Genomic DNA, 13,013 nt, shown 5'->3' with positions numbered 1-13,013 from the left:
CCTTCCCTCCTTTCTTCCTTCCTTCCCTCCTTCTTTCCTTCCTTCCTTCCCTCCTTCTTTCCTTCCTTCCGTCCTTCCTTCCTTCCTTCCCTCCTTCCTTCCATCTCTCTCCCTACTCCTTTTCTTCCTTCTTCCTTTCCTCTAAATTCTAGCTTTTACTGAAGGCTTGCATGGCGCCAGACTCTCATTTTTCTCTTTTAATCCTTCTGGACCCCAAGAGGTGGAGCCTTCATTCTCTTCCCACTGCATGATGACAAACTGATGCACGCACAGTTGGTGACTTGCTCAAGGTTGTTTACCACAGTGAGCGGAGGGCCTGGGATGGGAGCCGTGTTCCATGCCGGGATTGGACCCCTGGGCAGGACAGCCTGTTTCCCTGACCGTCCTGCCTCCCTTCCTACTCCCCACCCCTCCTCCCAGCATAGATCCTCCAGAAGAAGAGGTATAGGTTTCCTTTGCCTCTTGATCTCTGGCTCGGGGCCACAGCCTGGCTTCCCAAGAGCTGGCAGTGGCAGTCAGACACTGTCAGGGGACTCAGGAAGGGTTAAGTTTGGTTCTCAGAGAGAAGTGGAACCTGGATGGGGCTCTGATCCTGCCCCTTGCTCCTGGAAGCCGTGAGTGGCTCCCAGACACTGGGAAACCACCCCTGAGGGCGTGGGAGAGGCAGCTGCTCCTCTGGGAGATGGAGCTGAGCTGCTGGGGGCAGTGTGTGAAGTCACCGGCAACACAGGTGTCACTACCAGCTGTGTCTTCCTCGGCTCAGCCTGCTCTGCGACAAGAGTAAAGCAAGGAGGATTTCGGGGTCGGCAGAAAAGGGATATCCTTTGAGAAGCTGCGTCTTAAAAGGGATGTGAAGAGGGCCGGGAAGGCAGAGTGAAATCATCTGATGTGTGGAAATCAGGTCCTATTAGAAAACGGCTAAAGGTTTTGAGGCTGGGTTTTCTGGAGAAGCAGCTGCCTTCTAAGGCCGTGAGGGTCCGGTTTCAAGGGGATCCTTGACCACCGAACCCCATCGAGCAGGGTCATTTACGGCAGCGATTAGGAATAACTACATACTCATCCATGAGATAGAAAATGGCCCCGTCTGTTTCTTTGCCTCTCAAAGGAGCGAATTAGATGAAATCCGAGGTTTCCAGACAGTCCTTGGCATCTGGGAGGTAGAAAATTCTGTGTCTCAGGCTTCACCCCAGGAAGTCAGGTTCAGCAGATCTGAGGGGAAACTCAGGAGTCTATTATTTAATGCTCACCAAGTGATTCACCAGAAGTGAGGGTAACTGAAGCAACCCAGTGGTTCTCAGCTGGGGGCAATTTTTGTCCCCCACGAAACATGTCTGTAGACGTTTTCGGTTGCCACAGCTGGAGGAGTGCTATTGGCGCTTAGTGGCTGGAGGCTGGGGAGGCTGCTCTATACCCTCAAATGCAGGGGGGCAGCCCCCACGGCAAAGGATGGCCTGGCCCCAAATGTCAACAGTGCAGAGGTTTGGAAACCGGGGGCTGGAAGGTTTTGCAGCGTTCTCCCGGATCTGAAAACGTGCACCTGCCAGCCCATCATGGAAGCTGGGAGCAGGGGAAAGCAGGTGGTGGAGGGGGGGGGTGTGGGGAGGGGACCCTGGGAAGGATGGGAGAACAAGGGAGGCAGGTCTGTAAGACAAAAAGAGGCCTTGATCTCACTCCATCCAGCAAATGCCCCGTGGGGGACCTTGGACCAGTCATTTATGAAACTCCTGGCCTCGGGCTGGAGGCCGGGGTCCTTCAGGAAGGGGGGTGCCTGGTCAGCTGGGCAGACAGAAGGTCCCTCACCTCCCTGCTCGTGCTGCCCAGTCGGCTTCTCCAGGAGGGGGTATGCATGGGAGGTGCAAAGCCGAAGCAGGAAGGTGCCTGCCCGCGGTGCAGCCAATGCAGGGAAGTGAGCCGCCCAGGGACGGCATCGTGTGGCCGCCTCTTCCCCCAAATAGGCAGGCCGGGCTGGCCCAGCGTGGGCTCTGGAGCAGCCTGTCCCCAGGGCCGGCATCTCGGGGGTGGGAGGCAGAGCCGGGCCCTGGAGCAAGGGAGACTTCAGGCTCCCTTATCTTGGGCAACCCGGGGCCAAAGCCTAGAGCCAACGTGGGGCTGATTTCTGTGAGCACTGGGGCGAGCCCGCCACAGAGGAAGGACCTCCCTTGTCTCTCCAGAGCACTGCGACCACTCAAGGTCATGAGTCTTCCCCCGACCTTAGTGACAAGGTGCAGCTTGATGAGTGAAAACCAGGAGGAGGAAGGGTCCGCACAGAATTGCCAGGGGTAAGGGCTCCGAGGAAACCGAAGGATTCCGCCCTCCTGGCCACGAGCTCTTGCTGCCTCAGGCCCCCAGCCACTGCTGCCCCCGAAAGAGCTGCTCTGGCCCTGTCTCAGAGTCCTGATGGCAGGAGGTGCACAGGTGCGGAGCAAGGCCGGCCGGCCGCCAGGCTCCCATGAAAAGCGAACCAGGGATTCCAGGCCATAAATTCTGGCTCCAGGGGAGGCCTTGAGACCAGCACTACACAAACAGTGGTCCGTATGGGTGCCTAGCTGCAGACTGTCCCCAAGAGTAAGCATTTGGGAACCCCGATGTGAATTGTCCCTGCTGTGACATCCCTGTGTGTCGCCACAAGACTGATCTCCCTGAACAACAGGGTTAGACCAGCTCCGATGTCCACCTCTCCAGGGCGGTCGGGTGGTGCAGGCCGCACGGTCATCACTTGCAGGACGATCAGGTGCCAGTCTGCCACAGACTGGAAACATCCACGTGGTCCTTCCCTGGAGCCCGTTTGAGAAGCCCTGCCTTAGCTGGAGGAGAGCTGATGGAGGCCGGCTTATCCGGGAGGCCCCCTGGAGGAGGCTCCGTGGTTGGGGCCAGCATCCAGGGCAGCAGAGGCTGGAGTGAGGGGCCTTCCCGGGAGAAGTGGGGGTGGGGGGGGGTCTCACCCAGGGAGTCTGGTTGGGGACGGGCCCCTCAGCACGGAGGCGTTTCCTTTTATTTTCGCTCATGGTCCAGATGAGGACCAAGCCTGGCGAGGTTGCGTGACTTCCCAGGAGGTGGCACCTGGTGGGCACCTACCGCCTCAGCGTTAGGGTCAGTGCTGCCTCTCGGGGCTGCTCGCTTCTCGGGGGTGCGCGTGTGCCCCGCGTCTCACAGCCTGGCTGCAGCCATCGTGGCACGGCTCTCGGGGCCCAGCAAACTGGAGGGAATGACACCAAAGATTGCCCCCCCCGCCCATAGGGAATGGAGGGGTTAGGATCTGGATTGAGAGACGGGATCCCCTGGAGGGAGCCAAGAACGGACCCACTACCTTCCTCCCGAGTCCTCTGCCCACCTCTGTCTTGCCTGGCTGTTCCTGCCTCGTTACCAGCAGAACCAGGGCAGGGATGTGGAGGGAGCCCTGGGCCACCACCACGCCTCGTCCCCAGCCCCTGCTTGAGGACCTAAGTGCCCTGCGGTCTGAAGACCGCAGGGGGTGCCTGGGTGGCTCAAGTTGGTTAAGCGTCGGACTTCAGCTCAGGTCATGATCTCGCGGTTCATGGGTTCGAGCCCCGCGTCGGGCTCTGTGCTGACAGCTCAGAGCCCGGAGCCTGCTTCGGATTCTGTGTCTCCCTGTCTCTGACCCTTCCTTGCTTGCGCTCTGTCTCTCTCTCAAAAATAAATAAATATTAAAAAAAAAAAAATGAAGACCCCAGGTTCCGAGAAGCTTCTTGCACATTTGTCCTCAGCCCAGCCCCAAATCTCCCTCTAGCAACGTCTCCCACTGACCCTGCCCAGGACCCTCATGATGCAAAGTGACGCCCTTGCTTTCTCATGTGGACAGATGCCCCCAGTGCTATGGGGTCCGGGGTGGGACACCGGGCAGGGCCGGAATTGCTCAGTGTTACTAAGTGGCACCGACAGCGTAGGGCTGGATAAGCCATTGAGTCACAAATCCACACGCAGAAGCAGAGGAATCTGTCTAGCTTGTCATTTCTGTGTCTCCTGTCGCTATAGCACCTCTGCGAGCACAGACACTCGGGCGGCAGGAGGCAGGATCAGGGGGACTCCTCCCCTAAATTCCACATCCATGATGCGCCGTGTGTGCGTGGACACCGGACTAGGTGCCGGAGACCTTTGTTTTTGTTTTAATTTAAGAGACTCCTCCGGCCCTGACAGCTCCCAATCTACGGCGGGAAGAGGGGCTCAGGGGATGTGAGTGACCAGGGGTCCGTGTGGGGTCTGGCTAGTGAACGTGTGGAGCATCAGTGGGAGGAGGGCCCCTGTTGTCTGAGAGCCCACCATGCAAGAGAGGAAGGAGAAGACCCAGCAGAAGCACAGGAACAACCAGTGAGAGATGTACTTCGACTGGAGGGCTTCCTGGAAGAGGGGGTAGGGATAGTTCAAGAAGACTTTGGTAGACGTGTCACATAGGATTGGTGCAGAGACTGGGGGGCAGAAGCATGGCCAAAGGCAGGGTGGCAGTTAGACATGAGTATTCTGGCTGGGGGGAGGGGGCAGTGTGACCGAGGCGGAGGGACAGAGGATCGATGGACGCTGGGAGCGTCTGATTCTTTCACCTCTAGAGAGGGACGGGAGGACCCCATGGGGTCATGGGTGTGAGCCCTGGCACGGAGGCATCCGGCCAAGAGAAGTGGGGTGAAGTGGAGAGAAAGGGCAGGAAGAGGGGGGAGAGCAGGGGTGCAGGCCAAGCCTAGGACACAGGCCTCTGTCCAAGGGCCAGCCTCTCAGCCTCCCAGCCAGGCACGTGTGGCCCAGGGGGTGACCATGGAGAGTGACCGTCCACTGCTGAACCCACAGCCCCCGGGTGCCCGGCTGCTCCTCTGGGAGTCAGTCCTCTGGCCCTGGCCTCGAGCTGGTGGGTGCCACGCACCTCGCGGGTTTGACTGCGCTTAGAGAAGACAGGCCGGGGTGTGACCATCTGAGGGGGTAGCAGGTGGGGGCACGCTATTGCAGATGATGCAAAAGTGGCTCAAGATAGACAGACAGACAGACTGCGTGTGTAATCAGTTGGGACCACAAAGGCAACAGGGTGTGTTCCTTCTGAACCTGGGGAGGAGAACTCAGCCCAGGGGCCGGGGAGCGGTGGGGGGGGGGGGGCAGCGGGAAGCTGGTGAGGGGGAGGGGAGCACTCTTGTCTGCGCATACTCATCTGCAGCCTCCACACATCGAGCCTCAGCCTCAGAGCATCCCTGCTCCCCGGGAAGGGTAGCGATGGGGTGGGGTGGTAATTCTTGGAAGAAACGAAGAGGGGAAATGCTATCTCTGGCCTCCAAAGCAGGGACACACAATCTCTTGGGCGCTACGGAGAAAGTACAAAGCCAGAACGGCCAAAAATGACACACAGGTCCTTTTTCGTGCTACCACCTCTTTCTCTCTCTTTCCCTCTCCTTCTCTCTTCCTCCCTCCTCTGTCCTCCAGGCCCTTCTGGTCCCGATCTCTCTCTCTCTCGTGCCAACTTGAGCCAGCACCTCTGGCTCAAGAGGTACTCACCTCTGCATCACCTTTAGTTTCTGTCTCTCTGTCTGCCTCTCCCTCGCCGTCTGTCCGCATGCCCACATCTTATGTAGTAACACAATTGTCCATCCTGAGCAGGCCCACGGCCTGCTGGGTCTTTGCTTCTGTGAGTGGGATTGGGGGCCCCCCGTGCAGGAGGCCTGGACCCCGGAGGACTGTGCCTTAGCTTTGTCCTCGACCCTCTCCCTGAGTAGCCAAACCCCTTCTGGACCCAGCTGCCTCCTCCAGGCTGCATAGCCCAGCCCCGCATCCTTGGTCTCCTTTCCTCTCCCCACCCAGCCCTATCCTCACAGTGTCAGGGCTGGCACCTCTGGAAACCCCTGAGCCCTTCCCACACCCTGCCAAGGAAGCTGGGGAAATACGGATCAAAGCGGAGAAAGTCCCCGCCGTAAATGAAATGTCTCAGCCATCTTTTGCCCTAGCCCATCACTCGCCTCCAGGTACCTGCCAAACACACTGGGCAGAACATTGTACCAAAGGTCCCCTAAGTCTCCTACTGTGCCTCAGGATAGCCCCACCACCTCTGAACGCTCCAAATTGTAGTCTGACAGCCTAGAACAAAGCTATGGAAGCAGCTGGACCAGTCTGGCCAGTTTCTGTACTGGACTCTGACCTAGGCGCCCTGGCTCACCACCAGATTGGCTGGAGGCTGGGAACCGATGGAAAGGTGGAGGGGGGGCTACCCCACGAAGCTCTCCTCTAAGCACCTCACGGGGCGGGGGGGGGGGGGGTGCAGCAGGGCCAAGGTGGGATCATGAAATCGCCTGTGTTTATAGGGCAGGAAGGGCACTCGCAATATCTTCATTTGTCCCCGAAACAGCTTCACGGCTGCCAAAGAACACGTCTGGCTTGAGCCTTTGAGTCGGCAGCTCTGTGGACACGGGACCTGTCTCCCAGAAATGCATCTCAACGTGGCCATTTCACAGAAAAGGAAGCTTACGTCCACGCTCCCCAAGCTTCCTCCCTCCGGTCCTCCCCACCTGTCTTCTCTCCATTTTGCCGAAGTAGACACCACTTACTCTGAAAAGGTTAATAATCTGTGGCTTAATAGATGCCAGCTAGTTGTTTTCAAAATCATTGCTGGCATCAGTGAGTTAATCATTTGGTATTGTCCTCCCTACATGCCTCTACTTTTATTATCAAATTCCTTCACATATGTCAGATGTTCAGAGAGCCGATTTCAGGCGCCTCTGTCCTTTGACCTTTGTCCTCAGCTGACAGCAGGTGACCCCATCCCTTGTCCCTTCTCTCCGGGGGACTGCGAAAAGGACTCTGGGGCAGGGGGAGATTTTCCACTGCCAAGCACTCCTTCCTCCACCTCCCATTTCCTCATCCCTCCTTTGATGGTCCTCTTTGGATTAATAAAATTTGGCAAGATTTATTAAGTGACTACTATCGTGAATACTTATTAAGCACTTACTATATGCCAGACACTACATTTGTGCTGAATTTCACCCCTGACATCTCATGAAATCATGGTGATTAATCCCATAAAGTGGGTACTCTTTTCTCCCTTTTTGCAGATGAAGAAACTGGGGTTCAGAGAGATGACCTTACTTGCCTGGACCCCCCCGTCTGCTTCACGGGATGTTCCCACCTGTGAAAGAAGATGCTGGCTGCCACACTGGGGGGCAGCGAGGGAGGGCTGACCGAGAGCAAGCCTGAAGACAAGCACTGAAAAAGGACTGGGTGATGTTAGTTCCAAGGGACTCTGAGAATCTAAGCAGACAGGGGTCATTTGTAATTAACAAATTCATTCTTTGAGTAAAACTGTAGCTAAAATGGAGACTCGGCCTTAGCTCCAAAATGGACTCAGGCTTCCTTTTGTCGATGCCATCGTTGGTTAGGGGAGAGTCAGAGCTGGGAGAGATCACCCCACCCCGCTCTGCACAGAGGAGGACAAAAGAAAGGCTCCAGGTCACCTGCTGCCAGCCAGCTCTCCTCCGGTCACAGCAAAGGGGCTAGAGTTTCACGAGCCAAGGCTCTACTCTCAACGGATCCTCTAAATCACTGGGGTGCTCTATTGGCTATTTGTTGCGAGCTGTCTCCCTTCCTCCGTTCCTTCGTTCCTTCCTTTTTAAAATAGTGTCCTTCAGGGGCAGTTCCACTCTTTTCTGCATCAGAGATGGCTTTTCTGCTAGGGTGGTTTTGATACGACATCTGCCTCTCGTGGGAACAGCAAAGCGTCCACTGTGATCGCAGTGGTAAACCGGAAGGAGCGACAAAAACGCCATCCATCCCGTCAACAAACATTTGTGAAATGCCTACTCTATGCGGCGGGTTGGGAGGCTCAGTGCTGTGGAAAGGGAAAGACGCAAAAATGCTACGTATTGAGCGACGCCCAAGAGTTCTTCCTCCAAGTTGCTTTTTCCTGCATGATCCCATTTGATCTGAAATGCAAGCGATCCTTGCACCTGTTTCTGAAAACAAACTCTGTACCAGGTGCTACCCCGGGTGCTTTCCATGCGGGAACTTTCTCACCCTTACCTCAACCTTCTGAGTTAGGTATTGCCTCCATTTCATAGCCGGGGATGGATACTCAAGTTTAGACAGGGTACTGAGCCCAAATACCAAATACCAAGGTCCCATAGCTGGGGAGGAACAGGGCTGGGAACTGAATCTGTTGCACCCCACTTTTCCCATGTGAGGTCATGGCCCTAAGGAGTGTTTGGACACAGATCTTTCACAGAGACATGAAAGGTACTCGGGAATCGAGTGCAATACCCCTGTTTATAGACAGGGAAAGCACGGCTCAGAGAGGGACGGTGACCTACCTTAAGTCACACAGCTGATTAGAGGCACAACTGGGACCGAAGTCAGATTTGCCAAATCCCAGGCTGATGGTCTTTCCACCCTGTAACTGCTGAATGACCAGCCCCTGTGTCTAACGCCTTCCTTCCGGCTACACCATGGCCAGGGCTCGGGTCTATGGGTTCAGCACGCGTCATGGGCACTGGGGATGCTGCCAAAGGGTCCCTTGGACCCTCCAAACTCCTTCTGTGCAGCTGAACCCCGCTGGCTGTTGACGCTGTCCAAGGAGCAAATGTCAGAGAGGGTGAGAAACGGATTTTCCACTTGGGCTGATCCTCACAGCCTCTGCTTTTCCACGGGTCTGTATCCTCCTTGGGAACTGGACAGACCCCTCCCTAGAGATTCGCATCAAATCCAAATGTCCTAGCCTGGCTTTCAGCCTCACTCTCCTCCTTTGCACCTCGTTTGTGGCCAGCCCAATTGTCCCCACCCAGCAAGGCAGCCTGTGGCCCCGCCCTGGGCTCACTTTTTTGCCCTTCTGCCAACGCCTCCCTCAAAAACTGGCTCCAGATTATCTGTCAAAGAAAGAATTTGGAAATGATCCAAATGTGCGCCAGTATAGGGATCCAAGGTATATCCACTCACAAGCAGTAGGCAGATGTTGACAAGCTCCCTCTGGAGGCTCCAGAATAGGATGGGCCAGACTTGGGCTGTGACACAGTAAGTGACGGGGTGTGCCCGATGGCCACAGTGGTGCCCAAACCTGCACTTGAGAAAGGGCCTACAGGGATTACCTCAAAAATGAGAGCAGTAGCTGTGTTAGGAGGGTGAGGGGGTAATAATTGTCCCTTCTGGTTTCCAGACTTTGTCTTGCGTTGTGAGATTGCTCTTAAGACAAGAACAGTAGCAATAAAACCAGCAGCCTTTTCAGAACTCACTCTCTTTGAGGCCCCTGGGTGGCTCGGTGAGTAGAGCGTCTGACTTCGGCTCAGGTCATGATCTTGCGGTTTATGGGTTCGAGCCCTGCATCGGGCTCCGTGATGTCAGCACAGAACCCTCTTCGGATCCTCTGTCCTCCTCTCACTGCCCCTTCTCCTTCCTCTCTCTCCCAAAAATAAATAAACATTAAAAAATAAGAAGAACGCACCCTCACACTCCCGGAGCTCACCTCTTGGAGCCACACTTGGGTCTCCCTGCAAGGAGCTGCAGCTGGTGGGTGGGTAACCCAGAGGTGCTCGATCCCCCTCTCCCCTGGGGGCAGAGACAATATTTCACCTGCCCCCTCCTTTGCATCCACACACATTCACCTGCACACACTCTCCCCACACACTCTCCCCCCAGTTCTCTGTAGCCAGGGCAGTGCTCAGCCCACAATAAGGGTCCCAGAGTGGTCCTTTCCCAACACTGGCTGACTTGTTGGGGACCAAACTGCATTCTGGATGAATTCCCCTAAATTCAAACTGACAGAACTAGGGGCACCTAACTGGCTCAGTCGGTAGAGCATACGACTCTTTTTTTTTTTTTTAATGTTTATTTATTTTTGAGACAGAGACAGAGCATGAGTGGGGAGGGGCAGAGAAAGAGGGAGACACAGAATCACAAGTAGGCTCCAGGCTCCAGGCTCTGAGCTGTCAGCACAGAGCCCGACACGGGACTCGAACTCACGAACCGTGAGATCATTACCTGAGCTGAAGTCGGACACTCAACTGACTGAGACACCCAGGCTCCCAGAGCATGCGACTCTTAATCTCAAGATCGTGCATTCTAGCCCCATGTTGGGCATGGAGGCTGCTTAAAAAAATAGCAACAATAAAAATAAAATAACTACAGATTGACAGAATTACCTGGGTTCTCATCTGGCAGAGGTCTAGGATGAGATTTCAGTGGCTTAGAACATTTGCTGATAAAAGCTAACAAAACAAACCCTTAGAACAACAATGCCTAGGTTTGAGTTTTTGTTCCACCGCTCACTGGCTGTGTGACCTTGAACAAGCTACTTAGCCTCTCTGTGCCTCAGTAATAATCCCTACTTCCCAGGGCTGTTAAGAAGACTAAGTAACTTAATATTTGCGAAGGAGGTAGAACAATGTCCAGCAAATTGTACGTGCTACATAAATAGAAGGAACAAGTAATTATTTGACTGAAATGAGCATTAGCTGGCCATTCATTCACTGCCTCTCCCTCATTCGGTATTTATTGAACACCTACTGCGTTCATTAGGCCAGACATAAAAGGCATACACATCTCACCATCTAGTAAGAAAAACACACACATAACAACAGGAAAAAAAAATTGTTCTTTTAGGAAAACGTGACAATTCTAAGCAGAGAATTACACAGGATTCTAAGAAAGGCCGGAGAAAGAACATTCGGCTATTACCACGTAAACTTAAAAAACAAAACAACACAAAAACTAAACAAAAAACCCCAAACCTACAGTTCAGTTCTCTGAATCCATTTAAAAGATCCAATTCAGTTTAATGATTTGTGAATTCAGAGCAAGGCTGGGTACACACTAGCCTTTCGGAAAATATTCCCATTCAATGCTATCTATTCAACGTCTCTGGGTGTTTTTCTTCCTACCTTCCTCCCCCAGTCTTGATCACCCAGAAAATAATCTCTGGGTTCACCGCTCGTCCTCAGTTAATGGGTGGAGGAGGGGATATGGGTTCAAGCAGCCCGACCCTCAGCAGTTTTTAAAAACAACTTATAAATATTTGGGAGGGGAGGGAGAGGATGGAGAAAAAAGCTTCGGTAACTGGTAACGTCTCTGCCCTGGCCGCTGTTACCTTTAAAGAATTTGGCTTAACTGGAACCACTGGGAGCTGGTTTAATTACTGCTAGAAAACTGAAATTCAGTCAACCCGCACCCCTCCCCCAAATCCATTCAATTCTTTTCAATGTAATCGCTTTTAAATGCTCTGAACCCAGTCAAGCTGGTGTTGTCTGTATTTGTAGCCCAGGCCGTCCACACGGACCCTGCGGAGTCGGGATCCTCGGGCGAGAGCTGGGCTCCCCGGCAGCGGTGCCGAGGCCCACCCACCTCTCCCTCCGGCGGCTGCTTACGCGCCTACACCCGGCGAGCCGAACCGCTTTGGGAAGCCCTGGGCACTGGAAGTGGCGGCTGTCACTACCCGCGGGCCGGACTGACGACACCCCCAGCCTTTCCCCGGCCTACGCCGCCCTCGGGCAGCCCCGTCGCCCCCGAACTTGAGCCGGCAAACGCTGGTCATGCGATCGGACGACTTTTCTAAACTCCGGGCGCCGGAATCGCATCGCCAGGGCCGGAGCGGGAGAAGCAGGAGCCGCCAGCCGCACGGCGCAGGGACCCCGAGTGCAAAGGCTCAGGGAGCGAGCGCAGTGCTCCCGCCGGCCCGCCGCCGCGCAGCAACTGTAACCGCAGCCGGATGCACCGTCTCCTCCCCCGAGACTGCGATATTGATCAAAGGCAGGGAGACACGGGGGACATTTATCTCCCCAGACTCGCAGCTTAACGAGCAGGGGAAGGGGCAGGAAGGAGCTCCCAAGAACCAGGGCGGGGGCGTGCGGAGAGGGGGGGCTGCTGAGAGCGTGCTGGGGTCCGCGAGGAACCCATCTCCGGAGCCTCCCGACCCGGGGTCGGGGTCTGCATGGGAGGGTGGGAGATGGAACCAAGTTTCACTCCCAGAGCCTAAAGCGATTCTCCGCACAGAGCTGGTTGCCCGGGTGGGCGGACCCCCTCCTCCGCCAACAGCCCCGCAGCTTCGCCACAATGATGTCTTTTTTCACTTGAGTCCTCCCCGCCCCCGCCACGCCGGCTCCAGAGGTCCAGCGAGAGGGACCTGTGTGTGCACAGCCCTCCCCGGTGACCCCCATCACACCCACAGCCCACCCGCGCCCCGCGCCGGTCCGGGGGCTGGGGACGCCCGCTCTCCAGGGCTGACCCGCTCGCTCTTACCTTGACGAGCCAGAGCTGCGGGCGCCGTCCCATCCTCGGGCTCGCTCGGTCACCGTCCCGGACGCCTGGGTCCCTGGGACATCCCAGAGGGGCCGGCCGGCGGTTGAGGGCTGGGGCGGCGCGGGCTGGGCGGCCGGGTTCCCGTGTCGCTGCCCGGCGCCGAGGTGCCCGGCTCCGCGCTCCCCGGCCCCGCAGCCCAGCCCGGCCCCGCGGGCTCCCGCTCTCCCCGGCCCGGGCTGGTCCGGCCGCCGCTTCCCGACTCAGCCGGACCCGCAGCCGCCCGGCGTCCCCGCCGCCTCCCCTTCGGTCCGCGCAGCTCCCCGCCTCGGCTCCCCGCCCCCTCGCCTAGTGTCCCCTCCCCTCTCTCTCCCCCGCCTCTCCCCTCCCCTTCGGTCCCTCCTCCGCGCCTCGCCCCTCGGCGCGCTCCCCCTTCGCCTCCTCCGCGCCCTCCGCTCCCCTCCCCTCCCGGACCTGCTCCCCGCGCCTTCGCCGCGCTGACCCCCTTTCCCTGAGCCCAGGTTTGCGGCAGTCGGCGGGACGCGCTGGCAGCGGTGGCGGCCGCCGCAGCCTGGGATGGAGGCGGGGGGGGGGGGGGGGGAAGGGGGGCGGGGGCGAGAGAGGTGGCAGTCTCCCGCCTCCCGCCTGGCTAGAGGTGGGGACCTGGGGAGTCCAGGGAGTGTGGGGGGGTCTGGCGGAGCCCGGGTGAATCTACGAGAGCGAGGCTCTTGGAGACCGAGGAGTAAGGCAGCCCCTAATGAGCAGGGGCGCCGCGGAAACCGGGTGAAGCTGGGAACTGCGTTTGGGCAGTTCCC

At 56.9% G+C, this 13,013-nt stretch overlaps 1 protein-coding gene across 1 annotated transcript in view; it reads right to left on the bottom strand.

Moving 5' to 3' along the window:
• CRHR1 (corticotropin releasing hormone receptor 1) overlaps window positions 1-12,531 on the bottom strand; it is a 46,420-nt gene extending 33,889 nt beyond the window's left edge. Inside the window, exon 1 of the mRNA XM_060645806.2 lies at window positions 12,202-12,531. Coding sequence (XP_060501789.2) covers window positions 12,202-12,234 — 33 coding nt within the window. The 5' untranslated portion in view covers window positions 12,235-12,531. The remainder of the gene's footprint in view (window positions 1-12,201) is intronic.
• Between the last annotated feature and the right edge of the window lie 482 nt (window positions 12,532-13,013).

Source organism: Panthera onca (assembly GCF_046562875.1).
Source record: "Panthera onca isolate mPanOnc1 chromosome E1 unlocalized genomic scaffold, mPanOnc1 haplotype 2 h2.Chr16_ul_2, whole genome shotgun sequence".
In the NCBI taxonomy this organism is placed as follows: Eukaryota; Metazoa; Chordata; class Mammalia; order Carnivora; family Felidae; genus Panthera; species Panthera onca.
This window is presented reverse-complemented; position numbering and strand designations above follow the sequence as displayed.